The sequence below is a fragment of the Festucalex cinctus genome, chromosome 13 (genome assembly GCF_051991245.1).
Source record: "Festucalex cinctus isolate MCC-2025b chromosome 13, RoL_Fcin_1.0, whole genome shotgun sequence".
In the NCBI taxonomy this organism is placed as follows: domain Eukaryota; kingdom Metazoa; phylum Chordata; class Actinopteri; order Syngnathiformes; family Syngnathidae; genus Festucalex; species Festucalex cinctus.
In genome coordinates, this window is record NC_135423.1 from 3,247,888 (window position 1) to 3,274,615 (window position 26,728).

At 42.3% G+C, this 26,728-nt stretch overlaps 1 protein-coding gene across 6 annotated transcripts in view; it reads right to left on the minus strand.

The window, feature by feature from the left end:
- Positions 1 to 26,728, minus strand: part of tenm4 (teneurin transmembrane protein 4) — a 321,917-nt gene that overhangs the window by 22,627 nt on the left and 272,562 nt on the right. For all 6 annotated transcript variants that reach the window (XM_077540676.1, XM_077540675.1, XM_077540674.1 and 3 more), the window contains 4 exons: positions 24,151 to 24,383; positions 21,553 to 21,707; positions 13,236 to 14,113; positions 6,116 to 6,291 (listed from right to left, as the gene is read on the minus strand). In XM_077540676.1, the coding sequence (XP_077396802.1) occupies positions 6,116 to 6,291; positions 13,236 to 14,113; positions 21,553 to 21,707; positions 24,151 to 24,383 (1,442 nt within the window). The remainder of the gene's footprint in view (positions 1 to 6,115; positions 6,292 to 13,235; positions 14,114 to 21,552; positions 21,708 to 24,150; positions 24,384 to 26,728) is intronic.

A 26,728-nucleotide genomic window follows, 5' to 3' on the forward strand; every position in this document is an offset into this window, starting at 1 on the left:
GAAGAGCGAGCTGAGCTGACCCGCGGAAAACAAAACAAATAAATAATACAATCGTGACCGCTGTTTACGACGCGGCGCCACATCCAGACTTAATGTTGCTGCTCGTCTCGGGCGCATTCATCAGGGAACCCAAAAAAAAGTGTGCGTATTATCCTCATTAAGAAGCTCTTAATGGCTTGTGAAACATTAATGAGTTCATAGAAGGGCCTGGAAAAAAAAAACATACATTGTCATTCCCACGTGTCGACACGACAGGTTTAAGCGTCTGGAACGCTTCCTTTGTAGACGATAAACAACGAGCGCAGCACGGGAGCGTTATGTTTTTCCCCCCTCTCGCTGTTGTGCTGCCAAGAAAAAGAAATGAGTCGAGTTGGCAGGCTGACCTTTCACCGGCCCTTTTCCTCCCTCCATCATGGAGGTCAACGCGGGGCCTGTGGGGGCCCTCTCAGGCCAAACGAGGCTGGAAATGCCGCTCAACTGGGGCGACCGACTGCGCTAGTAAACACGTACGGGCCGGCGGCTTTAAGACAATGCCGTTAAAAGTTTAGCGTTCTTTTGAAATAATACTCGTTTGTGAGCATTATAAGTACATTCTGGACTCATTCACTCGCCGCCATTTTCACAGAAGCAGTCCCGTTCGCTCCCGGCTGTTTTACTGGATTTTGACTGATTTTGCAAGGCCCACAGAATATTGTGTTCTATTGCTATAAAAGTATGGAACCTATCAAAAGAAAGATTAAAGTCTCTTCTTTCATCTGGAAAAAAAAAAAGTATGTTTCTATCCGTTTCCGTTTTGCAGCAATTAGCATTAGAAGAGAGCTATGTTTCATCAATTTTCACAAATCTATTTAAAATTTTAAGTAATTGAGCTTTTTTTCAACATGGCCCTGGTTGAACTCCTTTAATCTGCTGCCACCTGCTGGCCGTTTGTGTAATAACTACAATTTCTGCAACCGTTCTTTGCAGTTGAGAGGCTGCATCAAAGCCTTCTGTATGCTCCAGCATAACCCCCCCCCCCCCAAAAAAAACGTAGAAATATGTCTTTGGGACACTTAGAACATTAAAAAAAACCAAACGTATTTATACGTTATTGGGAGTAAATGAGTTAATCATCACTGTAAACAACTATCGCGTTTGCGTCAAAGTAGTTGTCACTTGTTCACAGTTCCTTGAGATCCTTATTGCAAATGGATCCGCTATAATTGCCAGCACATATACAACAGTGCAACCTCTGAAAGGTGATGCGGATAATAACCCTCATTATCATTATTATGACTGGCAGTAATGTCAGTGGGTGCGTGGGTGGGACATGATAGGATGATAATAGCAGGATATAAGAGGGGAGCAGAAGAGAAGTTGTTGGTTGTGCACTCTTTCGTACTTTCTCTGCTTACTTTTCTCTCATTACAGCTTCGCAGCACATTCCGGGACGCTGGTCATCCTCCCGTTTTGCTGATTGAACCAACAATTTTCCCCATAGGAAATAATGGGACTACGAAATAATAATTGGCTCCGGCGTCGACGTGCCGCCGCCGAAAACTTTTGTACACGCAGAGATACTTTTTAACATTATTAACTGTCTTACAAGTGTAAGGATGAGTCCAACTAATGGGAATACGCTAAATCAACATAATACTACATTCAAAGAGGGGCTTCTCAAACTTTTGGGGCCCAGGGACTTCTTACAGCGGTTGAGATATGCTGCAATGTAAACACTCGTGACCTGTTAGATGAAATATTGTTAGCTCAACATGACTGCAAGAGAGGCGCTCGTTTCCAAAAGAACTGTCAGTGTTGCCCAATTATTTTGTTGCTTTTCCAACCGTTCCGTTTTTTTTTAAGGGACCAGTGACTGTAAGTGCGGTAGTACGAGTATCACTGGTAGTACATCTACTTGTACGTGAAAGAATTATAAGTCCAAACCATAGATATCTACTGTATAAGTCCAAACTAACCCACATTATGTTACAGTGGCGTATTTATTTTTCTTTTTTAAGCCATACAGTACATTTTAGCTGTATATAACTATATTTTTTTATTACAATGTTCCCTCGCTGATTCAGCAATTTCCCCAAAATACCCGCAATAGGTGATATCCGCAAAGTATCCATCCATCCATTTTCTTGACCGCTTATTCCTCACAAGGGTCGCGGGGGCTGCTGGCGCCTATCTCAGCTGGCTCTGGGCAGTAGGCGGGGGACACCCTGGACTGGTTGCCAACCAATCGCAGGGCACACAGAGACGAACAACCATACACACTCACACGCACACCTAGGGACAATTCGGAGCGCCCAATTAACCTGCCATGCATGTCTTTGGAATGTGGGAGGAGACCGGAGTACCCGGAGAAGACCCACGCGGGCACGGGGAGAACATGCAAACTCCACCCAGGAGGGTCCGAGCCTGGACTCGAACCGGAGACCTCAGAACTGGGAAGCGGACGTGCTAACCACTCGACTACCGTGCCGCCCATCCGCAAAGTAGTTATCTTTATTATTATTATTATTATTATTATTATTATTATTATTATTATTATTATTATCCATCCATCCATTTTCTGAGTCGCTTTTCCTCACAAGAGTCACGGGAGTGCTGGAGCCTATCCCAGCTGGCTTCGGGCAGTAGGTGGGGGTGCGCCCTGAACTGGTTGCCAGCCAATCACAGATCATTATCATTATTATTATTATTATTATTATTATTATAATTACCCATTATCACACATTATATATACTTTTTGCAGACTGGCATTTAACATTTTCTATTTTTGTAATTGTGTTAAATGAAATTTGATATATCAAAAAGTACTAGAATCTGTGATACTGGAATACTATCAATCTGGAAAAAAAGTGGTATCCAACATCCCTCCTTTTTCAGAATAAAACCTCTGCTTTGTTTTTACTGTTATGTCATTCTGGTAATCCTTCGAGAGCCAAGTATTTTTTTTTGAGTTGGTATTTTACTTTAGCTGTGCGGCGTGCAGCAGTAAGTAATGTGCGAAGACAGCTTTAATACAGCCCCTTCTGATTAAAAGCGAGTGTTAGATATACTCTATGCTGAAACCTGGGGAGGAGTCTTGTAATTAAACCTCGCCCCTATCTGGCAGCAATCTTCAATCATCAACAACGAAGTTGGGACCTAAAAAAGGGTAAATTCTTAAGTACAATATGAATCACTATTTATTTATTTATTTTTTATATATGAGTAAAGTATCTGTACTTCTATTTTAAATCAGAGTGTGAGTACTTAACTCATTTGCTCCCAATAACGTGTAAATATGTTTTTTTTTAATGTAAGTGTCCCAAAGACGTATTTATACGTTTTTGTTGTTGTTGTTTTTTATGCTAGAGCATACAGAAGGCTTTGATGCAGCCTCTCAACTGCAAAGAACGGTTGCAGAAATGGTAGTTATTACACAAACGGCCAGCAGGTGGCAGCAGAGCAAAGGAGATCAACCAGGGCCATCGGGAAAAAAGCTCAATTACTTACAATTTTAAATAGATTTGTGAAAACTGATGAAACTTAGCTCTCTTCTAATGCTAATTGCTGCAAACGGAAACAGATAGAAACTTACTTTTTTTTCCTGATGAAAGAAGAGACTTTAATCTTTCTTTTGATGCTTTTATAACAATAGAACACAATATTCTGTGGGCCTTTGCTAAAATCAGTCAAAATCCAGTAAAACAGCCGGGAGCGTACGGGATTGCTTCTGTGAAAATGGCGGCGAGCGAATGAGTTAACTATCATTGCGGCTTAGACAATCGGCAATTAATTAGCGGGCCAGCTTGCTGGCGCCGATGAGCTGGCGAACAGATGTCCGAGACAAGGTCACGACACGGATGTGACCGGCGGCCGGGACGACGAGGGGGAGAGAAACCAGAGCTGAACGTCTCCGGTTTCAGCTGTGAAAGGAGTCAGTAGGACGGGAGCGTAGAAGATGGATGGGGCGAGGGCTCGACAGCTGGTCCCAAAAAAAAAAATTAAAAAAAATTCAGCGCCATCAACAAGCGATCGATAAAGCGGTCCGACACAATGGAGGGACGTCAGAAGGTGCGAGCGCCCCAACACAAATTGGCGAGTTGCGAGCAAAAAGCCGCGGCGCGTCTCGTGTGCGTCGCCGCCATTGTGAGTCGTGACACAAAATCAATAGACGCATTCCAATCAGCCTTTTAGCCCGGCGCACTTTCATTTCATTATGATGTAGGGAAGCAACACGCGTTAACTTGTTGGTGCCAAAAATATGGATGTCACAAATAATGGGAAAAAAACGGGGACAGTTGAAGGAACGTGAACCGAGAAGCATTCACAATGATGATGCAATCGATTCGGAGAAACAACACATAAACAAAACATATACCAGAGGAAAGACCAAAGTCTTGGGAATATTTTTTGTATTCATGTCATTTTCGTACTTTGTGTCAGTGCAGAGTTATAAGCCATCAAATAGAGGGAGTGAACATGTGACATGTTGCCCCACCAATGGGTAAGTTGTCACATTATATGGGGTAGGATGTCACGTTGGATTTTGCAACTAATAAAACAAGGACAACATTATAAGCCATCAAATAGAGGGCGTGAACATGTGACATGTTACCCCACCAATGGGTAAGTTGTCACACTATATGGGGTAGGATGTCACGTTGGATTTTGCAACTAATAAAACAAGGACAAAATTATAAGCCATCAAATAGAGGGCGTGAACATGTGACATGTTACCCCACCAATGGGTAAGTTGTCACACTATATGGGGTAGGATGTCACGTTGGATTTTGCAACTAATAAAACAAGGACAAAATTATAAGCCATCAAATAGAGGCCGTGAACATGTGACATGTTACCCCACCAATGGTTAAGTTGTCACACTATATGGGGTAGGATGTCACATTGGATTTTGCAACTAATAAAACAAGGACAAAATTATAAGCCATCAAATAGAGGGAGTGAACATGTGACATGTTGCCCCACCAATGGGTAAGTTGTCACACTATATGGGGTAGGATGTCACGTTGGATTTTGCAACTAATAAAACAAGGACAACATTATAAGCCATCAAATAGAGGGCGTGAACATGTGACATGTTACCCCACCAATGGGTAAGTTGTCACACTATATGGGGTAGGATGTCACGTTGGATTTTGCAACTAATAAAACAAGGACAAATTTATAAGCCATCAAATAGAGGGCGTGAACATGTGACATGTTATTATCCTTGTTCTCCTGTTTTTTTTTGTTTGCTTGCTTTTTCAGTCAGAGAAATTGTTTGTCATTGATCTTGAAAATTGGTCATAGTCGTCGAGCAAATTTTAACATAAAATATAGTAAAGTCCTTAGTAACTGCTTGCATATAGTGTAGGTCATAGCGCTAAGCCTCAAATGCCTGATTTGCTTCCCTTATACTGGAAATTTGAGATTCAATTGAATAAAAAAAATAATAATAAAGCAACGGATGGATGGATGGTTCATCATGAAACTTCAACCGGTGATGACGTGGAAGTTCCAACAACTGGAAAATCCATTTTTAAACAATGAAACAAAACATCGCAAACTAATTTCCTCATTCTTCAGACTCATCATCGGAAGAACAATTCTGGCATAAGTAAACAGAGTTGCCAGAGGTGCATTTTTCATTAGCCCATTCTTTGCATATGTGACAACAAACCCCATGACTGAGACAAGTTGCCCCAAACGACCATGTTGGCTAAAACTTGCTCTCGTTCAAAGTTAGCTTAAAAATAGGAAGTTGAACATTTTGAACAAACAGATAACTGGCACTCATGTCAGCTCACAATGTGCTATTTTACCATTTAAGAAAACTAGTATTCCACTTTTTCGTTGCGCCCTCTGGTGGAGAAGAAAGCTGCAACGTGACGACTTAACCCTGATACAACTATCCCCGGTCTCCTAATTATTCAGTTATCATTAGCTAATTTAGCATTTTTTTTTAGTCATTTCAATGTTAGCAAAGTTAAGGGAATATATTTTGAGAGCATAAATTCAAAGGAGTTGAATCAGTATTATATCTGCACCGCTACTTATGTATACAGTACAAATACTTTAGCCCCGTCTAAAAAAAAAAAAATGAAGGCACCAGTATTTCAAGAAAACTACTTGCACTCACCCTGCATAAGCGTGTAGAAGGTGCCCGAGGCAGACAGGTTGGTGCTGATGGTAACGTCCTCCTTGGCGGCGCCCTCCGCCTGGACGCGGACGGCGGCGCTGTCGGCGTCGGCGCGGTAGCTGCTCACCCGGCCCGTCGGGTGAGTGACGTTGGTCAGACGGCCGAAGCCGTCGTACCTGCGCAAAACACGGCAGCGTGGGATTAGCAACGGCCGCATACGTTAAGTATTAATACACGAGCAGTGGTCACCACCCACAAGCCCATTCGGCCACACAGACCCCCCCCCATGAAATGTTGGCGAACACTGAACAAGAATATTAAAAACTCAATAAATAAACAAATAAATAAATAAATATTTTATTATACATTTTGAACAAATATAACCGATTAATCACAAATTAATTGATGAAGTCATGTGATTAATTATGATTAAAAATGATTAAATCAACTGGCACCACTAATTATTATTATTATTATTATTATTATTAATTTTTGTGCCCAGTGCAAGTCTGACGCAACCTGAGCGGTGGGAGTGGGTTAGTTAATTTTGGTATTTTTTTTTTTCCAGACACAAGCAAGCATTAAATTATTGTAATGTATAAAAAAAAATAGTATAATAGTATAAAACAATTTTGTACAGGCAGAAATACTTTTTAACATTATTAACTGTCTTACAAGTGTAAGGATGAGTCCAACTAATGGGAATACGCTAAATCAACATAATACTACATTCAAAGAGGGGCTTCTCAAACTTTTATATAGTATAATAGTATAATAGTATAAAACAATTTTATAATAGTATAAAATAGTATAAAAGTATTGTACTTTATAACAAATAAAAACTAATAACGTAATAAAAAAAAAAGAATGCAAGTATTAAACAGATTTTGCAACGTTTTATTATTTCAATGTACAAAATCCTTCTGGTGTGTGCACCTTGGCCACTCGGGGTCAGTATCATACATGCAAACATATCAGATTTGATCATGAAAATGTAGACCATCAAAACTAAGATGCAGTAACATTCTTTTTTTTTTTTTAATTAAATGTATCGACTTTCTGTTAGCCCGTATATAACATTTTGCAATATGTGTTAGCATTAAGCTACCAAATGTGAAGAAAAATTTATGTGGTTGGCTTAAATCAGTCCTTCTTGCATGTGACCAGGGAACTTTTTTTTTTTTTTTTTTTTTTTTTTTCCGTACAAATATATTTTCATTGCACATCCAATACAGTAGGTGGCAGTGGCACTCAATAATTAAGAAACACGGTTAAAAACACAACATAAAATTTATTTATTTTTTATTTTTTTAAAGGTGACTATCTTATTTTTTGCTATTCAGAGAGGTAGAAGGACCGAGCCCGGCTGCCATTTTGTCCCCGGTGTGATCCCGAAATTGTTAGCAATCACAACACATTTCACCTGAATACAAACTGTCAAGAGGAGCGATGAAGAGCCCGTCGTCGCAATCCTGTCAAAGTGCCTGAAACGGCTTAACAGACGAGCGGCCGCATCGCCTCATCTCATTAAGCGGCGGCGAGGTGCGGCCCGGCCTCCTCCCCACCTGCGCCCAAAAAGCGGCGTTTTGTGACACGCGGCGACACGACGGGGCCAGATTGTTTCATCTGGCTCCCGACGGCACATCGGCGGCGAACAATTTGAAAGCTGTCACCGCGCCACTGTTCCAGAATGCGGCCGATCGCGAGCGCTTACGTTACACGAGGACGAGGGGCGATCACGCGCGCCGAATAGCGATTGAAAAGGAGCCTTCTTTGCATGTGTGCCGCCTGCCACGGCAAAAGCCTCGAATAAATGAGGCTGGCGGGCGGGCGCTGGTTTATTTCCTCAGCGCTGCCATCTCAAATATCCAATATGGACAGGAAGAGCGGGAGAGGAATCATCTCCCGGAGATAAAAGTAATCCGAGCCGAGCCGCACTACGGGAGCAGTTTAGTGTTCCACTTCCAAAGACGCTAAATGCTAAAGTCATTTGTAGCTGAAGACGTTTCCTCCCCCCAACTCGCTTTGTTTCGGGGCCAAGCCCTGCTGCCGATAGCAGACACACATCCACTCAAAATATTGTTTATTTTGTGTAGTTTGTGCAACTAACGCAAATTATATCAAATTGACAAAGTAGGAAACGTGCAAATTAATTATGATTCTGCTACTGGTTTTGTAAATCGTCAAAAATGTTTTTGACTCAACACAAAGATTATCAGCCTGCTTTGATGGCAAACCAAAGAAATTATTCCCTTATTAAAAATATTAGATTATTTTGATAATTGATTTGATGAAGGTGGGCGGCACGGTGGACGAGTGGTTAGCACGTCCGCCTCCCAGTACTGAGGACTCTGGTTCGAGTCCGGGCTCCGGCCTTCCTGGGTGGAGTTTGCATGTTCTCCCCGTGCCCGCGTGGGTCTTCTCCGGGTACTCCGGTCTCCTCCCGCATTCCAAAGACATGCATGGCAGATTAACTGGGTGCTCTGAATTGTCCCGATATGTGATTGAGTGTGTGGATGTGTGTTCGTCTCTGTGCGCCTTGCGATTGGCTGGCAACCAGTTCGGGGTGTGCCCCGCCTATTGCCCGAAGCCAGCTGGAATAGGCTCCAGCATCCCCACGAACCTTGTGAGGAATAAGCGGTCAAGAAAATGAATGGATGGATTTTGTTGAAGGCTGAAGGGTCACACATATTATTCCTATTTTCACATGATTTTCACAATGATACACATCAATCCAATTCAACATATTCCAAAAAGTTATGCCCCCCCCCCCGCCATAATTCAACATTTTTCACCCCCCAAAATATCCCCATCCATTCCAGTTGAGGCCAAACTTTCCCCATAACATATTTGACATTCATTTCCCTTAGCACATTAACTCATTCACTCGCCGCCATTTTCACATTTCGCAATCCCGTTCGCTTCCGGCTGTTTTACTGGATTTTGACTGATTTTGCAAGGACCACAGAATATTGTGTTCTATTGCTATAAAAGCATGGAACCTATCAAAAGAAAGATTCAAATCTCGTCTTTCATCAGGAAAAATAAGTATGTTTCTATATTGTTTCCGTTTTGCAGCAATTAGCATTAGAAGAGAGCTAAATTTCATCAGTTTTCACAAATCTATTTAAAATTGTGAGTAATTTAGCTTTTTTTCTAGATGGCCCTGGTTGATCTCTTTTGCTCTGCTGACACCTGCTGGCCGTTTGTGTAATAACTACCATTTCTGCAACCGTTCTTTGCAGTTGAGAGGCTGCATCAAAGCCTTCTGTATGCTCTAGCATAAAAACAACAACAACAAAAAAAACGTATAAACACGTCTTTGGGACACTTAGAACATTAGAAAAAAACGTATTTACACGTTATTGGGAGCAAATGAGTTAAAAATAACAGGTCCAGATAGTTCCCATTTTGAAATTCAAATCTTTCTGTGTACTCAATTCCCAATTCACTTTTTATTTGTTGTTTTTGTCAGAATTATTATTATTATTATTTTTTTTTTGGTCTCCCAAACTCAAAACAACCTCCTTGGGACTCAGCTGTCTTTTGGCTCGCTTCCTGTGGTCAAGAGGAGGAGGAGTATGGGGGGGGGGGTTACTGCCTTCCCGTCGGATGCCCACGAGTCCCTTCATATTGCATCACATCTGTGTCACACGCCAGCGCCGTGACCTTTTCGCGTAGAAGCAAGGAGGGGGGGGGGGGGGGTCCCCAATAATAATAGACTGGACATTGCGCCTCGCCGTCCTCCCGGCGTAGCCGCTAATCGCTAACTCGAGTGCCGCGCAGAGTGGAGAATGTCAGGATGCGTCTTGAGTGAAGACTGTGGAAACAATAACGGGAGGCCAGCAGTCATGTGACCACCTCAGCTGTATGCTACTTCCAAATACTGATTTATGGCTGGAGTCTCCGCCTACGCACTGCATCAGCCGCCACAAAAATGTACTTTTTGTTAGTTTCTTTCTATGATACTACATACCTATTTGTGGCATGCCCTGGCAAATAGGAAAGTAGTAGCGTAAAGTAGCGGGGAAAAAAAGAGCGAGTGCTTTTTTTTTTTTTTTGATTTGTTGCAGCATTTTCTTCTGTTTTTCCCGTGTGGCTCCAACATGTGAACATGGCTGAAATAATACAAAGTTTAGAGGCCAGATTTTCAATTCTGACAACTTTCACTGCAGTCCCCCGAGGAGACGGAGTGACCTTCAAAGCTAATTATGGAAGGAAAACAAACAGTCGTCATTGGCTGAGATGAAACATTGATGAGCGGACTGGCACAGGTAGGTAAATAATATGAGCTCCCCGAAAAAAAAAAATCGCCAGGGAACCTTCCGCAAATGGAACATTCACCGGTGCCTCTGCATGACTTCGGACCAGCACACCAATTAAAAACCTTGTGTTATTACTATGAATTGGATTGTTTTGGAATGAGTGCATAATGCAATTTATGGATTATATTAATAACAAAACCAGCCACGAGTGATTGAATTGAACAGAAAGTAGCCCGCGGTGTCTTTCAAACATGATTAAAAGCTAATTTATTCATGGATCACATTAGCCTGAAGGACAAGGGCTGGTCTAGTTTTTTTTCTAAATACGACGCACACAGCACTCACACTGAAAAAAACACAAACTCACGATAAAGATGTTAAATGATAATTCTCTAAAGTGGGTGTTGTGACTTCTTGATGCAGCTCTTGTGTTGGCTCTCTCTCAGACCACGGTTGGAAAAAGTACGGTCCAATTTGTGAAGTTTTAACACCGAAGTTGGTTATTCATTTTTTTTTTTTTGTAAATGCAAAATGAAATTGAGGTTTGTAAACCACTAACAGATTTCTGTAGATGGCGGCGTACGCATCATTTTGGATTCGTCAATAGCGCAGCTTTTGAGCAGGAGATAAATACTTGGGAGGAATCTTGGCTTGTTTCGTCAATTCCCGAGGAAGAGAAATTCCAACGCATTGAAAGTCAGACACATTTAGGCACCTCAGAATCACACACAGTATCGAATCGAATCGTGACCTAAGAATCGTGATACGGATTGAATCGTCAGGTACTAGGCAATTCACACCCCTACGGATTAGTATTTTCTAAATTTGAATGAAAAAAAATCGCAACAATCGACTTCTAAATTCGTATCGGGATTAAATCGGTATCGAATTGAATCGTGACCTGTGAATCGTGATACGAATCGAATCGTCAGGTACTAGGCAATTCCCACCTACATACTATGTAGGTATGTAGGACTGAAAAGATCCGTGAAAATGCCCTAAAATGGCTGCCAATATTAGGAACCTCTGTTTTGAAAATGGCTGGCAGTGAATGAGTTAAAAATGTTTTCAATTTTTTTCTTTACCTCATTTACGAATGACCTGGCCCATCTGTCCGCTTTAAAAATCAAATGGAGCCCTTGAGCGCCAAAGTGGGGCCCATCCCCCCCCTCACGGGACTGTGCAGATGTACCGACAAGCAGCCGGCGAGCGCGCCGGACCAATCAGATCTTTCCGTGTCCATTTATCCCTACTACACATGCGACGCCATCTTGCGAGCGCGCGGAGCAAATCAAAGACAGGTGATGAGTGTCAGCTCGGATGAAAGCGAGCGTCTGATGATGCATCAGGCCCGTCTATTCCTCCGGCGAGGTGAGACAGATGTCTGATCAGCACCGTCCGCTTCATCGCACTTCTTTTTTTTTTTTTTTTTTTTTCCTTCTCGGAACACCACGCGCTCCCCTCGGCGCCGGCTATTAAGCGACGGGACGGATTGCCTACAGGAAGTGACGGCAAAAACGGAATTCCGCGTTCCAACGCTACTCTGATGAGCATATCCGCTGTGTCATTACACGCCAGAGAGCAGATGAGGACGGCTCTATAGCAGGCGCTAATCCTGTTTTCGACGATAACAGAAATGGGATTACGTCTGTATTGGCGCCGCTCTTGCCCGGTGAGTGATGTTCACAGCAACGTGTTGGAGACAGGAGGTTGTGAACTCAGATAAACGACTCAAATGGCGGCGCAGGTGGCCAAAACACTAAAGCGAGCCACTAACGTTTAGACCCCTTACCCTTGTCCTCATCCTGACCCTACCCTAAGGGTACATTTAAACGACAATGGAACCTCGATTTAAGGGACTAATTGGGTGAAGGGCTCGTCAAAGTAGAGCCGATTGTCCGTTACGTGGGAGTACTTCATATCACGGTCTAAAAAGTGTTGTTTATCTTTGTCATAGCTTGAAAATGTCTGAAACGTTTGAAAGATTATCCGAATTTGGCGCTTGTGGGGAGAATACTGGCGTGCATCTAGTCGTACTCATGAGCCAACATCTTTGTGTTTCGATAGATAAGGGCTTTAAAAAGAAAAAAAACAAACTATGTACTATTCCAACAATAACATGGTCAAGAGAACTACACGAGATGCTCCAGTAAAAACAACAGCTACACGTATAAACAGGTCGATACGACATGATCCTTTTGAGCTAGCTGCGCGCCTACAGCAGATGCTAAGCTAACGTCGATACACCATTACATTTCTAGGGACTCTCTCACCTGCCACACATTGTTTTGATGGGAAAGTATCCCCTGCCAACATGGCCGCCACACTGATCCGCTTTTTAACCTGCTGTAGTCTACATTCAATTCTGTTCATCTATGACAAGATATCATCAGACTTTGAAAGGTACTTACAGATGGGCATGTTGAGGGGACTGGACACTATGTTCTGCCTGTTGGTGGTTCTGGGTCCATAAAATGGAGGTTCCATTGTATATTCTCTGCCGTCAGGAGAGCAGGCATTGTTCGAAACTATTTTTTTTCTATGCATTCCCAGCTTGCAAAGTTTTCCCACGGTTCCTCACGATACGGTTTACCACGGTTGTCATTTTGTTCCCTAATGCCCCGTCATGTTCTGAGTCATTTTCCAAGGAGAAAACATGGTATGTCGGGCATATTTGGAGCACATTTGTTGCCCTGGCAGTGTCGAATGAGGGTCCACAGCCTGGACCAGCTCCAGATTCGTAAATGAACAGCAGCCTGTTATTCACAGTGCACTCAACCCCGAATGAACCGAATAACCCCCTTTTGTACTATCCATAAAAAAAGCCAAAAGATCTGACATAAAACACTACTTACTCAAAGAAAGTGGTCCACCCGTTCTCATTGGTCTTGGTCGCAAGCAGCCCGGAGCTCCCGTGGTACGTCATGACAGCGAGCACCTGGCCTTGCGCCGCCACGCTTTTCAGAGCGTTGTTGGTGCCCATGGTGAACCAAAAGGTCTGCCCGTCGGGCGTCATGATCCACAGGGGCATCCCGGTGGTGTCCCGTCTGACTGTCACCACGTTCTTGTTCTTGTCCGTGATGGTGCTCAGCTGGCCCGCCCCCGTGTAGGTCAGGTTGTACAGGTGGTCGCCCGTAGTCAGACTCTGGGTGAACACGTGGCTGCCGTTGGCGTCAAACAGGTACAGCTCGTCGTTGATGGGCGACGACACCTCGTACATGTTGAGGGGGCTCAGGTAGGGCTTGTTCCTGCGCACGTAGCGGATGCGGATGTTGCCCAAGTCGGCGATGTAAAGCTCTCCGTCCGGGCACACCGCCAAGGACGACGGCGCGTTGAGCTTGGCGTCCTTGGCGTAGCCCTCGTCGCCCGAGTAGCAATCGCAGTTGGCGTCGTTCTTGCAGTCGCAGCCGCTCGGCGCCCCCGCCACCAGGGAGATCTCGCCGTTGGTAGACACCTGCCGCACCCGGTTGATCTTCTTCTCGTCCGACTCGGCGATGTACAGCACGCCGGTGTGGGACACGGCCAGCGTGTTGGCCGACTCCAGGGTGGCGTGGATGGCCACCTTGCTCATCAGGAAGTGGTCGATGCCGGGAACTTGGCAGTGCATGGGCCTGCCCGCCACGATGCGCACTTGATGGTTCTCGGAGATCTGGAGCACCACGTTGTTGTCCAGGACGTACAGCGAGTTGTCCAGGGGGCTCACCGCGAGATCCGTTGGCCACTCCAGACGAACCTAAGGGCAAAACATCAGAATCTCAGTTGAGGAAAATAGTGCAGGATTTAGCTGGTTCAGCTCAGTTTCGTCTGTTGTGGTACGGTTTGGACGTAACCAACTAGGTGGGACAGCATTAGCTGCCTTAGCTAGGTTAATAGCAAGGAAACCATCCTTAGATATATACTGAAAAACCTTTTGTGCTATTTGTAAAAAGCCCTAAGATGCCACCAAATGCCACTCAAGACCTAACTGATAGGACCAAAGAAGGAGTTAAAGGATCCTGACTGTTTAAGGATCTTTGGACGTCAGGGGAGATGTTAACTTCAACCTGGGCTGTTAGCAGAAGAGGTAACACTACTGTAAGGTGTAGTGTTATAAAATATGTTTGGGGATCATAGTTTGAGGTGTAAGCTAATTCAAGTCTTGAGGGTCTAAACTTAGGCTAAAACTCATTAAGCTTTGTCAGGCCTGGCAAAAGCTTTTGTATTTTATCGGGTTACTGTGCAGTTTCTTAAAAATGGCTCCGTTGTGATCCCTATACATTGTTAAACAAAGTATCCTTGTAGAAAGTTTAACCTATGTCTATGGAAATTGGCAGGCATATCTAATTGCCTAAGACCCACAAAAAAAAAAGTCTTTTACAGTCATACTCTAAACCTAACAGGAAGTCAGCCATTTTGATTTTACTTTTGGCATCATTTTTAGGGTTTTATCAAGGTCATATTTTAACAAACTCCCACAGAATTCTTCCGATCGTCTTCAAACTTCGGGTGTTTGAGCTAAAGATGAAAATTTATTGAAAGCTTTTTATTTCTTTGCACGCTGTTGTGCTGTTTGTAAACAAAAATGATGCTGGTTTTAACGCAAATACACATGAAACTTTACACACGTAATGCCTGGCAAAAACAGTTATATCGTCTTATATTGTCTATCGGAACCCCAACGGGCAAGAACCTCAACGTGGCCAGGGGTGCGAGGGCCCTTTATAGCTGCTCGTAGCTCTCATTACCCTCGTTTTTTGGCGATAGCCCCCATGAATCGTCGGGGTTACTGTAACACCAAATCGTCCCGCATGATGGAAACAAGGCTCGACGTATTTGAAAGAGGATATCGGGCCTTCAAGGGAACAAAAAATGAAAACATACCTGTTATATAAAGTGAGCCATCTCCTAGATTGCATTTTGAGGAAAAAACAGTAATCATCTGATAAGGACGAAAGCGGTGCCAAGTGTAGTCTTTACACAATATGATCCAAAGATAGTAATCAATCGCAGCTGGAAAAAAAAAAAAAAGGCAGCGTGAGGAGTGATAAGCATCAGATAAACCGCGGACATTTTTTAAAGAAGCGGAAATGTAGCGTCCACTCCTCGCCACCTCCAGCGCTTTACTCGATTAATTCCATCATGAACCAAGATGAAGCCGGAGTACAAACGAAGGGCCTCGGCCGCCTCGGGCCTTGCCAATTAACTTGTATTGTTCCACTGACAATGCAGCAGCCTCTTCGCATTCACTGTCACTTAATTATTCTTAAAGCGCGTATCATCAAGTGCAGGATTTCAATAGGAGATTGATTAAAAAAACCTTTTTAAGCATCCTAGCAGGTTGTTGTTTTGTGAAACTGATGAGACAAACGTGTTGATTGAACGTTTCATCTTAATAAAATGAAAGTACATTTACTGCAAATGTTCCAAGCCTTTGTAACTTTCAGTAAAACCGAACATTGTTCTGCTTGTCAAGACAGAAGTTTGTTTTCCGATTGTGGTTTTGCGGAACGAAGGCCCAGTCTGCCAGTTTCACTCTTGAAAAGGCACTTTTTAAATACAGGATTTAAACAAACAAACAAATCTGGGCTGCTGTTAATGTCTGGTGGTGATTTTGTCCTAACCCCCCACCCCCTCCAGCCTGTTTTTTTGCCATTTTGTGTTTGTTTTGTAAACAGCGGGACGTTTCTGTGGAAAGACAGTGTTTACGTCACGCAGCCGGGAAATTCGCCCGGCCCCGTTTGCGACACGCCACCCCCCGCTCTGCGATTGGCTGGAGGGGTGTAAACACTTGTCTTTCCACAGAAACGTCCCGCTGTTTACAAAACAAACACAAAATGGCAAAATACAGCCGGACAAAATTTAGGACAAAATCACCCCCACACGTTATGAAAAGCCCATATCTGTAAATTGTGGAAAGACAGTGTTCCCATATCTGTAAATCTAATCTAATCTAATCTAATCTAATCTAAACTATTGGATGGCCGTGCACATTTTCGTTAGCAGCTGACTGGTCAAATTCAAAAGCACAAGATTCCATATGAAACTTATTGCATGTCTTTTGCGATATGCATATTGCATGGGCTAATATCACGATATTTTTTCGATATATTGTGCAGCCCTAATACATACATATATATATATATATATATATATATATATATATATATATATATATATATATATATATATATATATATATATATATATATATATATATATATAAAATCACAATGTATGGAAAGTAATTGTTGACCAACATCATGGATGAGTTTGGCCATCAAAAGCTTTTTTCCACATGACACCGTGCATGTGCTTGAAAAATAAATGAGGTGCTGTATGTTTTTTTTTTTTTTTTTTGAAGCTGTTCGATGATACATAGCTCTCAATACACTGGAGAGGTTGTTATCCGCTTTCAAGCCGAAGATTGCCCACCATATTCCACCTTTATCTCTTCCTGCTCTTTTAGCCAATTTCATCATTTGACGGCCAACGGGGGAGTCACCGCCATACAAAAAAACAAAAAAAACAAAAACAAAAAAGTCATCTCTGACTCGCTGCCGTTATTGGTCACGCTTTTGACTCCCTTGCCACTCCTTTGGAGTGGCGCACTTGTCCGCCTTTGATTGGGAAAAAAAGCGCATCCCGCTCAGAGGGAGGTGGTTTCTCCCATAATGAAGCGTAGCCGCGGGGCCCGCATACGACATCAACGGGCTCCGGCAGCGTTCAGAAAATGCATTATGCTTCGGGTTGGGGGCGGGGGGAGACTTTCAATTCCTTAAAACCAATTTCTTGTCAACACTACCGGTTAAATATTGCATGAGGTCGAGCGCCGAGCCGCCCGTGAGGATTTTTTTTTTTTTTTTTTTTTTTACGCCACTTTGGGAAAGGTTTTCGCAGAGCTGCTGTCCAATATGATGTAACCCGAGTCACATGACTCGCCTGGAGTCAAAATGAAATCCCCGATTTAGCTGTTGAAGACGCGCTTGGCTCAAATTTATGAAAGACTCGACATTGAGACTCGACTCCAACTTCCACTTCGACTGCTACGGTCATTTTTAAGCTAGTGTGATGTTTGTTTTATTTTTGGAAGATTTATTTATTTATTTTTGGTGTGTAGCACACAACCCCGGCCAGCCACCAAAATGCTAAAACGCCAAATGCGGAGGCCACCACATGAAGAATGCATCATGGAGGGAGAGCCAAGGGTTATTGATTTTGGATTCAGGTGTTATGTTCTTTACACAATTGCGAAAGAGATGAGAGACTACGAGGGAAGGTACTATAAAAGCAGGACTACCAATTCAACAATTCTACTACAATTCTGAGCTCTCTCTAAAGGGGGAAAAAAACAACAACAAAAAAAACAAGCAGGACTACCAGTTTCCCAAAATAACTTAAATAGCCAGCAGAAGAGGCTACGATTTTTCCATCTCACTAACTTTTACTGCTGTTGTATTTGCGTATTATACATGACATGAGTCCTCAAAATCTGTTTTTGTAGTATTACTGTTTTTTTTTATTATTGTTGCATAAATATAGAACATTGATTCTTAACCTGGGTTCAGTGTGTCATTCTCAGAGGTTCGGCGGAGGTCGCACTCGAGTCATATGATTTCGTGACTGCGGGGAATTTGGTGCGCTCGGTTCGTCGACTTGTGGCTGTTGTGATGGTACGTCGTGTGCTTTCTTTATTATGTTCATCCCTTCCGACTAACCATCCATCCAGTCATTATTTGAACCCTTATCCTTTAACTATGTCGAGCAAAAAAAAAGAAAGTGGTATGAATTGACATGGATAATGGAACGTATGGCGTTCCACAGGGTTCAATTCTGGGGCCTATGCTGTTTTCATTGTTCTATTTGTTCATTGAAAATGACAACTCGTCCCTATGAGCACGTTCGCCTCCCAGTGCTGAGGATGCAAGATCGAGTCCGGGCTTCGACCTTCCTGGGTGGAGTTTGCATGTTCTCCCCGTGCCTACCTGGGTCTTCTCCGGGTACTCCGGTCTCCTCCCGCATTCTAAAGACAAGCATGGCAGGTTAATTGGACGCTCTGAATTGTCCCTAGGTGTGCTTGTGAGTGTGGATGATTGTTCGTCTCTGTGTCCTGCAATTAGCTGCATGGCAACCAGTTCAGGGTGCACCACGCCTACTGCCCGTAGCCGGCTGGGATAGGCTCCAGCACCCACCGCGACCATTGTGAGGAGTAAGTGGTTTAAGAAAATGGATGGATGGCTGGATGGAACTCGTCCCTATTCCACACAAATATATCATTATATTTATATTGCAAGTTGAATATCTATCAAATCATAATCCCACTGAATCAAACCGAATCGAGTCCACTTTCAAATGAACCGTTTTTGAATTATATCAGACTTCGTGAATGTAAATATGTATCAAATCGTCTTTTATTAGAGAGATGTACACCAGCAATGACTTGCCAAATCCAAGGAGTGACTTGAAATTTAGTAGGAACTCGACTTGGCTTCGGACACAAATGCGACTTGCTTCCATCTGACGATCATCCCATACAAAAAAACTAAACAAAACATGGCAACTACTAAAAGAAATCCAGCGGCAAACAGTCTCTTTTTTTTTTTTTTCTTTTTTCATTTCCCTATTTTTACTCCAGGACACTGTCAAGTAGCAATCATGTCCCCTCTTTACTGGCAGCAGCATGACGTCCGCCGGCAGACGAGCGAAATGTCATCATTTCAAGTCCCCGTCTGAAAGTAAATCCAAAGTCAACGCTGCCGTGGAAGCTGTAAATACCGTTCCGTTTGCCTCTGCTTAAAGTCTGAACCCGGCGGGGGGCCCCGGCAAAGCACCTTTTAAGGACTTTAAAGCCAGAAAGGAGCCGCTAAGACCAGTTTGAACAAGTGAAAGACGCTTGAGCGGGCGCACTTAGCTTGTCCTTTCTGGTTGTGTGGTGCAGAAATGAAAGATGATCGCCCTTAGCTCATTTGCTCCCAATAATATTTAAATACGTTTTTTTTTTTTAAATAATTTAAGTGTCCCAAAGACGTATTTATACGTTTTTTTGTTTGATCCATTTGCAATAAGTATCACAAAAAACTGAACAAGTGACAACTACTGTGGCGCAAACGTGATATTTGTGAAGTTGTCGTTTACAGTGATGATTAACTCATTTACTCCCAATAACGTATAAATACGTTTTTTAATTTTTAAGTGTCCCAAAGATGTATTTATACGTTTTTTGTTGTTGTTTTTTTTTATGCTAGAGCATACAGAAGGCTTTGATGCAGCCTCTCAACTGCAAAGAACGGTTGCAGAAATGGTAGTTATTACACAAATGGCCAGCAGGTGGCAGCAGAGAAAAGGAGATCAACCCGGGCCATGTAGAAAAAAAGCTAAATTACTTACAATTTTAAATAGATTTGCGAAAACTGATGACACTTAGCTCTCTTCTAATGCTAATTGTTGCAAAACGGAAACAGATAGAAACATACTTTTTTTTTCCTCATGAAAGAAGAGACTTTCATCTTTCTTTTGATAGGTTCCATGTTTTTATAGCAATTGAACACAATATTCTGTGGGCCTTGCAAAATCAGTCAAAATCCAGTAAAACAGCCGGGAGCGTACGGGATTGTGAAATGTGAAGATGGCGGCGAGTGAATGAGTTAAAGCAATCACACACGTATTTGAGCTTTTTTTTTTTTTTTTTTTTTTTTTTTTTTTTTTTTTTTTTAGGGTTTAATGTAAGTTGAAGAGTCCCGTTCATGAGACTCAATGTTATTCATTTTTATTTTTATCTTATTTGTTGCCCGATGCCTAAAAATAAGGCCGGCATCAGCTCGCCTTTTCCTACGTTTTTACCCAAATAAGATCCAGTTACAAACAACGTATCATGTCATTCACGTGAAAATTTGCAGCCGTGACAAAAGAAGCCAGGCTGATTCATCGACATCGCCGTCCTCCCACGGCGGTGGACGTGATAATGTACGAGCCCCCTTCCCGAGAAGCGCTGATGTTAAGTGAGGGCTTGGCGAGCGTTTGAAGCCGCGCGGCCGCCCGCATGAATTTTTAATGAATGCTTTTTAGCCACTGAGCGTCTTTTGGGCGTTTGTCATGATTGCGGAGCTCTAGTCCTTGCCGGGAGTCTCTGACGGCGACAGTTTGCGCTTTTTCTTTGGCTTTTTTTTTTTTTTTTTTTTTTGTGCCAGAGTGGTTGGGTGATGGCAAAGAAGAAAAGGGTGAAACCAAACCCAAAAATGGTAGGCAAAAGTGCTACCTGCCTATTTTTTTTAAAAAAATACAATAAATACATAAATAACTCATTCAATCCCCAAAACGTGTAAAAACACTTTGTTCTTACCTCCCAAAAATGTGTTTACACATTTTTTTTAATGCAAGAGCACACAGAAGGCTTTGATGCAGCTTCTGACATGAAGAGGCGGCTTAAAGCAATGGTAGTTATTGCGGCCAGCAGGTGGCAGCAGAGTATAAGAGATCAGCCAGGGCCATGTTGCAGCAAGCTCTTTTTGTCAGTGTTTTTACCAGGAATGTGAATATGGATGAAACTTAGCTATAGTCTAATGCTAATTGCTGCAAAACGTTTTTCCTGATGAAAACAGAGACTCTAATCTTTCTTTTGGTGTGTTCCACCTTTTTATAGCAATAGAACAGAATATTCTGTGGGCCTTGCAAAATCAGTCCAAATCCAACAAAACAGCCGGGAAGCAAAAGGGGTTGCTTCAGTGAAAATGGCTGCCAGTCAATGAGTTCATATATCAATAAATACATATTTTTTTAAAGAACAATTAATTAATTACAAACTGAGGTTAAAAAAAAAAAAAAAAAAGAAAAAAAAAAAAGACATTGTCAGTCGCCAAAACTGGGACTTCATCAGAGGCATCTCACTTACAAGAGGGTGTGCACACTTGTGCAACCACATCAGTTCACCTTTTTTTTTTCTTTCTATCCACTGTGCTCTTTCCACCACTCCGGTGTCCTTGCCTGGGGTGGTTTAAAAGAGGGGATATGCACGGCCCATATGCGCTCGTGCCTCCGTGGACGCGCGTGCCCGCGGGGTTAAAGTTCAACCTCATCCCATACCCGCCGCCTACGGCGAAAGGTCAACACGCATCCTCTGTTAATTCTGCTCAGATGGTGACGAGGGAGGGGTGATTTGGTGGGTGGGGGGGGGGGGGGGGGGGGGGGGGGGGGCGCTACCTGAGAGATGTCCATGACGGAGTCGCAGCTGAGGGGTCGAGCCGAGGTGAGGTCGTTGAAGCCCAGGAGGGTGGAGATGATGCCGTTCTGGTCCACCCGGCGAATCATGGTGCCGTCCACAAAGAAGATTATGCCGTACTTATCCACAGTGATGCCTACACAAAATAAAAAAAATAAATAAAAAACGCAGTCAGCAGACAATGCAACGACCTTGAGGTGTCGCGTCACAATCTACAGTGGGGAGGGGCTGACCTCCCCCAAGGCCTTATTTGGATCATCTCATATATTTTTGCTTCATGCAATACTCACAGTATACACTGTTGCACATATAGGTCAACTGTTATAGCATAAAATTTTCAAACACAAATTCATCCATCCATCCATTTTCTGCGAGGGTGCTGGAGCCTATCCCAGCTGTCTTCAGGCAGTAGGCGGGGTACACCCTGAACTGGTTGCCAGCCAATCGCAGGGCACACAGAGACAAACAACCATCCACACATGCACAAGCACACCTCGGGACAATTCAGAGTGTCTAATTAAACTGCCATGCATGTCTTTGGAATGTGGGAGGAGACCGGAGTACCCGGAGAAGACCCACGCGGGCACGGGGAGAACATGCAAACTCCACCCAGGAAGCCTGGACTCGATGTTGGTCCTCAGTACTGGGAGGCGGACATGTTAACCTATTTATCACATTTTAGTCATTATTATTATTATTATTATTAGTAGTAGTAGTATTTATTTCTTTATTTTTCTTGGGGGGGGGGCAACTGCTTAATTGCCTAGTTAAATTGAATTGGTCGAGTTCTTTTTCTATTTTAAAAGAGCTAACTAACATTGGCAAATTACATCGACCATTTTTTGCTGATTTTTGCCGATTATTATTATTTTTTTTACACATTAAGTCATCAAAACACAAGATAAAGATAATGACAATTCAAATTTCCCCGCCCCTTCCCACAAAAATGTAAAATAAAAGGATTAAAAAAAAAAAAAAATCTGTTTTTTTTGCTGATTTTTCTCTGTTTTTTCTCTCGGTAAAGAGTCGAATGCCTGCAATTCATGTCCTAATTGTTGCTAACTTTAAGCTACACCAAAATAAGTTATTTCATTAATTTTTATTTTATTGTTTAATTAATTGTTCAAATAATTGGTTATCAGATTTTTTTTGTCAGCGGAATCGGCATCAGTCTAAAAAATTATCCATATCGGTCGAACCCTAATAACAATAATGATAACAATAATAATAATAATAACAACAATAATAATAATGGTCTGTTTGGGTTGTTTTTTTTATATATAAAGTGCACTTATCATTCCATTCTTTTTTTTTTCTTTTTTTTTTTTTAAAGATTTTATTTGAATGAATTATACTCTTTCTTCTCCCTCTAACAGCCAACCATAAATAAGCACATGACGTTCGAGTATACCTTTGTTTTGTGTGCGTCTGATTTCTTCTGTATATTCAGAGCCTGCCACAATATTTCAGCGTTGGCGACAAAATGTGTTGTTTTCAAAGAAAATCTCTCTCTCTCTTTTTTTTTTTTTTTTTTTTTTTTTAACACTTCTTCTCCGCCAGCTAGATTTCAGCACGTATGAATCACACTGTCATGATGGTGGAGAACAAAAGGTGCGCGAGCGTGTGATCAAATGACTTAACGCCTCATCCAAATATAGACAACCAGGAGGGAAAAAAAAATAAATGACGCCGGGGAGCGCAAGAAAATAATCAAAATAATGAAGTCTTAAAATAATTTATACCAGATGCTAACTTACATTTGGTGGGAAAAAAATGTACCACATTTTTCTAGCATGTGTATTAATCATGAGCGGTTGATGCGAATGTAGCATTTGATGACCCAAAAATTTTTTCTTTTACATTTGTGAAGTATGTTCAGGATTTCTTAACTCGTTCACTCGCCGCCATTTTCACATTTCGCAATCCCGTTCGCTCTCGGCTGTTTTACTGGATTTTGACTGATTTTGCAAGGCCCACAGAATATTGTGTTCTATTGTTATAAAAACATGGAACCTATCAAAAGAAAGATTAAAGTCTCATCTTTCATCAGGGAAAAAAAAAAAAGTATGTTTCTATCTGTTTCAGTTTTGCAGCAATTAGCATTAGAAGAGAGCTAAGTTTCATCAGTTTTCACAAATCTATTTAAAATTGTAAGTAATTGAGCTTTTTTTTCTACATGGCCCTGGTTGATCTCCTTTGCTCTGCTGCCACCTGCTGGCCGTTTGTGTAATAACTACCATTTCTGAAACCGTTCTTTGCAGTTGAGAGGCTGCATCAAAGCCTTCTGTATGCTCTAGTATAAAAAACAAAAAAAACAAACAAACGTATAAATACGTCTTTGAGACATTTAGAACATTAAAAAAAAAACGTATTTACACGTTATTGGGAGTAAATGAGTTAAAGAGGTGCACATTGTGATGTCATACAAAGGAGAATCACATTGCTTTTGCACGCAAGTCGGTGTCCTCTGATTTACGAAAAGTCTACACACCCCTGCTCAAATGCCAGATTTGAAAGACGAGATGGGCAAAAAACACGCCCGTAGGCTAACACGTGCTAATCGTTAGCATCCTGCTCACCTCTGGGGTTGGTGAGCGTGGCCTCGGCGGCTTTGCCTCCGTCCCCGCAGCGCGCGTCGTCGTAGGGCAGGCACTGATCTCCGGTGCCCGCCACCACCTCCAGGTTCTTGGCCACGTCCTTGGGCGCGTTCAGCCACTTGACCTTGAACACCTTGCGGCTGCTGGTGTCCGACAGGTACACGGCTCCGTTCACCGGGCTTGTGGCCAAGTAGTACTTGTGTGCCGGGCTGTTGCTGGTTGGACAAAGTGAGAAAAGAAAAGAAAAAAAAAAATCAACAAACGTGAAACGCAATTAAAAGAAAAAGGCATCAAGATTCATCGGAAGGGAAAAGAAAAGGCAACCAGATTACATGAAAGCAGATTAAAAACGACAAGAAAAGACAATAGAGGCAGCCGAGTTGGAAATCCCACATGCGCAATCGTTTCGGAGACGAGCGTACAGAAGATCTCCGCGCAGCTCGCAAATTGTTCTAATGGCGTGTTGGCGTCCGCTGGAGAGAGAAATGCTCATGATGACACTTTCCCTGACCCGTAATTTTCTCTGCGATATTAAAATTACAACGCTGTGTAAGCAACCCCGTTACGGCTGTTGGGGAAAGTCGACTCCCTTGTCCCTGGTTTTCAGTTATTTAGACAAACGCAAATCCGCAAACACAGTCAAGAGCAATTTGACGATGACGAGGAAAACAATTCACGGAAACGGCGCTTATCTGCTCAATATTTGTTTTCTCGCTTTTCAAATAACTTGCCTGGGTTATTATAGTTATATAGGATTTTTTTATTTTAGTTTTTATTTCGTTTTGAGTTTTCTTTTTTAAATTTAGTTACTTTTAATTAGTTTTCAGAGTGGTTCTGTTAGTTTTTATTAATTTTAGTTCTTTAATAAATGCTTAGTTATAGTTTAGTTAGTTTCAGTATTAGTTTTTTTTTTTTTACATTTGCGCAATATTTAAAAAACACCATGGGAGCGATGTCATCTGAAAGTGCTTTTCTATTGGCTGCTGCTAGATGACGTCACTTCTGTGTGACATACTTTCAATCGCCATTATTCCGGTTTTTATCAAAATAAAACTACTACAAATCACATTTGAAATCATCCCCAAACGCTCATGTATTAAATTAATGACCAAAGACTAAAACGAAGGACATGTTTGCTATAATTATAGTTTTAGTTAGTTTTGTAAACATAAAATGTAGTTTAGTTTTCGTTTTTTAAAAAACATTTTTGTTTTTATTTTATTTCGGTAACAATATTGTTTTTTGAATTTTAGTTTTATTTTTTTCATTCACGAAATTAACCTTTAATGGCACCTGTTTTTCGATACCATCCCTTCTTACTTTGACCATCTCCAAACATTTTTTGTTAATTTATTTGAACTGAGTCAAATGCCATTTTTAGCATATGCCGCGGGCCACTGAAAAATGGACGGCGGGCCGCGAATGGCCCCCGGGCCGTAGTTTGGACACCCCTGGAAGAGGGTTATATGGTTTACTGGACACCGCTCGAATAGCAAACCCGAGCCGCCAAAAATCTGTCCTGATGTGCACTGTAAAATCAACAACGTGGGTGCATTTTGGCAAGGTAGTCATTAGCGTCCACTCCAAAGATAACCCGAGTTTAACGGGCCCCCCTGGCCGGTGGCCAGACCCCCGATAAGCATTAAGAAGACGGCTGTCAGCTGGCCGTCATTCAGAGTGGATTAAGAGCCAATCTCCACTCTTTAACCTTCAGGCTTCTTTCATGGCTTACTGTTGTTTTTTTTTTTTTTTTTTTTTTTTAAGAATGCCACAACAAGGCAAGCCTCTGTTGGGATCCTCAATTGATTTCATTTGACAAACGACCTTCAACCAACAGCTGACGCGCAGCTTCGCCGGCCACGTTGAAAATCCGGCGGCTGGTGAAGAAAATAAATAAATAAATAAAATACCAGGCTGTAGTGGACTAGGTCGGTATCCAGTAGGGCTAAAAAATATCGATATCGCGATATTGGCCCTTGCAATATGCATATCGCAAAGGCATGCAATAAGTTTGATATGGAATTTTATGCTTTTTATATGAATTTGACCAGTCAGATGCTAACTAAAATGTGCATCGCCATTCAATAGTTGAAAATTATCAAGACATAATTACAATTAACTAAGATTACATTAAGGTTGCTTATTTTGCCACATGAAAAATGTTTTTCTTTCATTAGGTTATAAAAATGTCATTTCTTTAGGTACATGTTAAATATCGCAATAATATCGATATCGCTCTGTTCAGCAAGTATATCGCATATCGCATGTTTTTCCAATATCGTGCAGCCCTAGTATCCAGCCTCAATAACCGGATTCTACCGGCCCGGTGCAATCAGCTGATAGCTTATCAGCTGCAGGGGTGTATGTAGAGCAGCCGCTTTCAAAACCAGGAAGCGTCATTGGGCGACCTTGAGCACGCCGGCCATCCATATTCACCGACAACATCTAGTTTGGAGGAGATAATTGGATTTTGCCGCATGCTGGCGTAGGAATAGAGGGAGGGCGCGGGGGGCATCTTAGCGGGGGGTCAACGAACATGAACGCGGGGTGAGATGGGCCA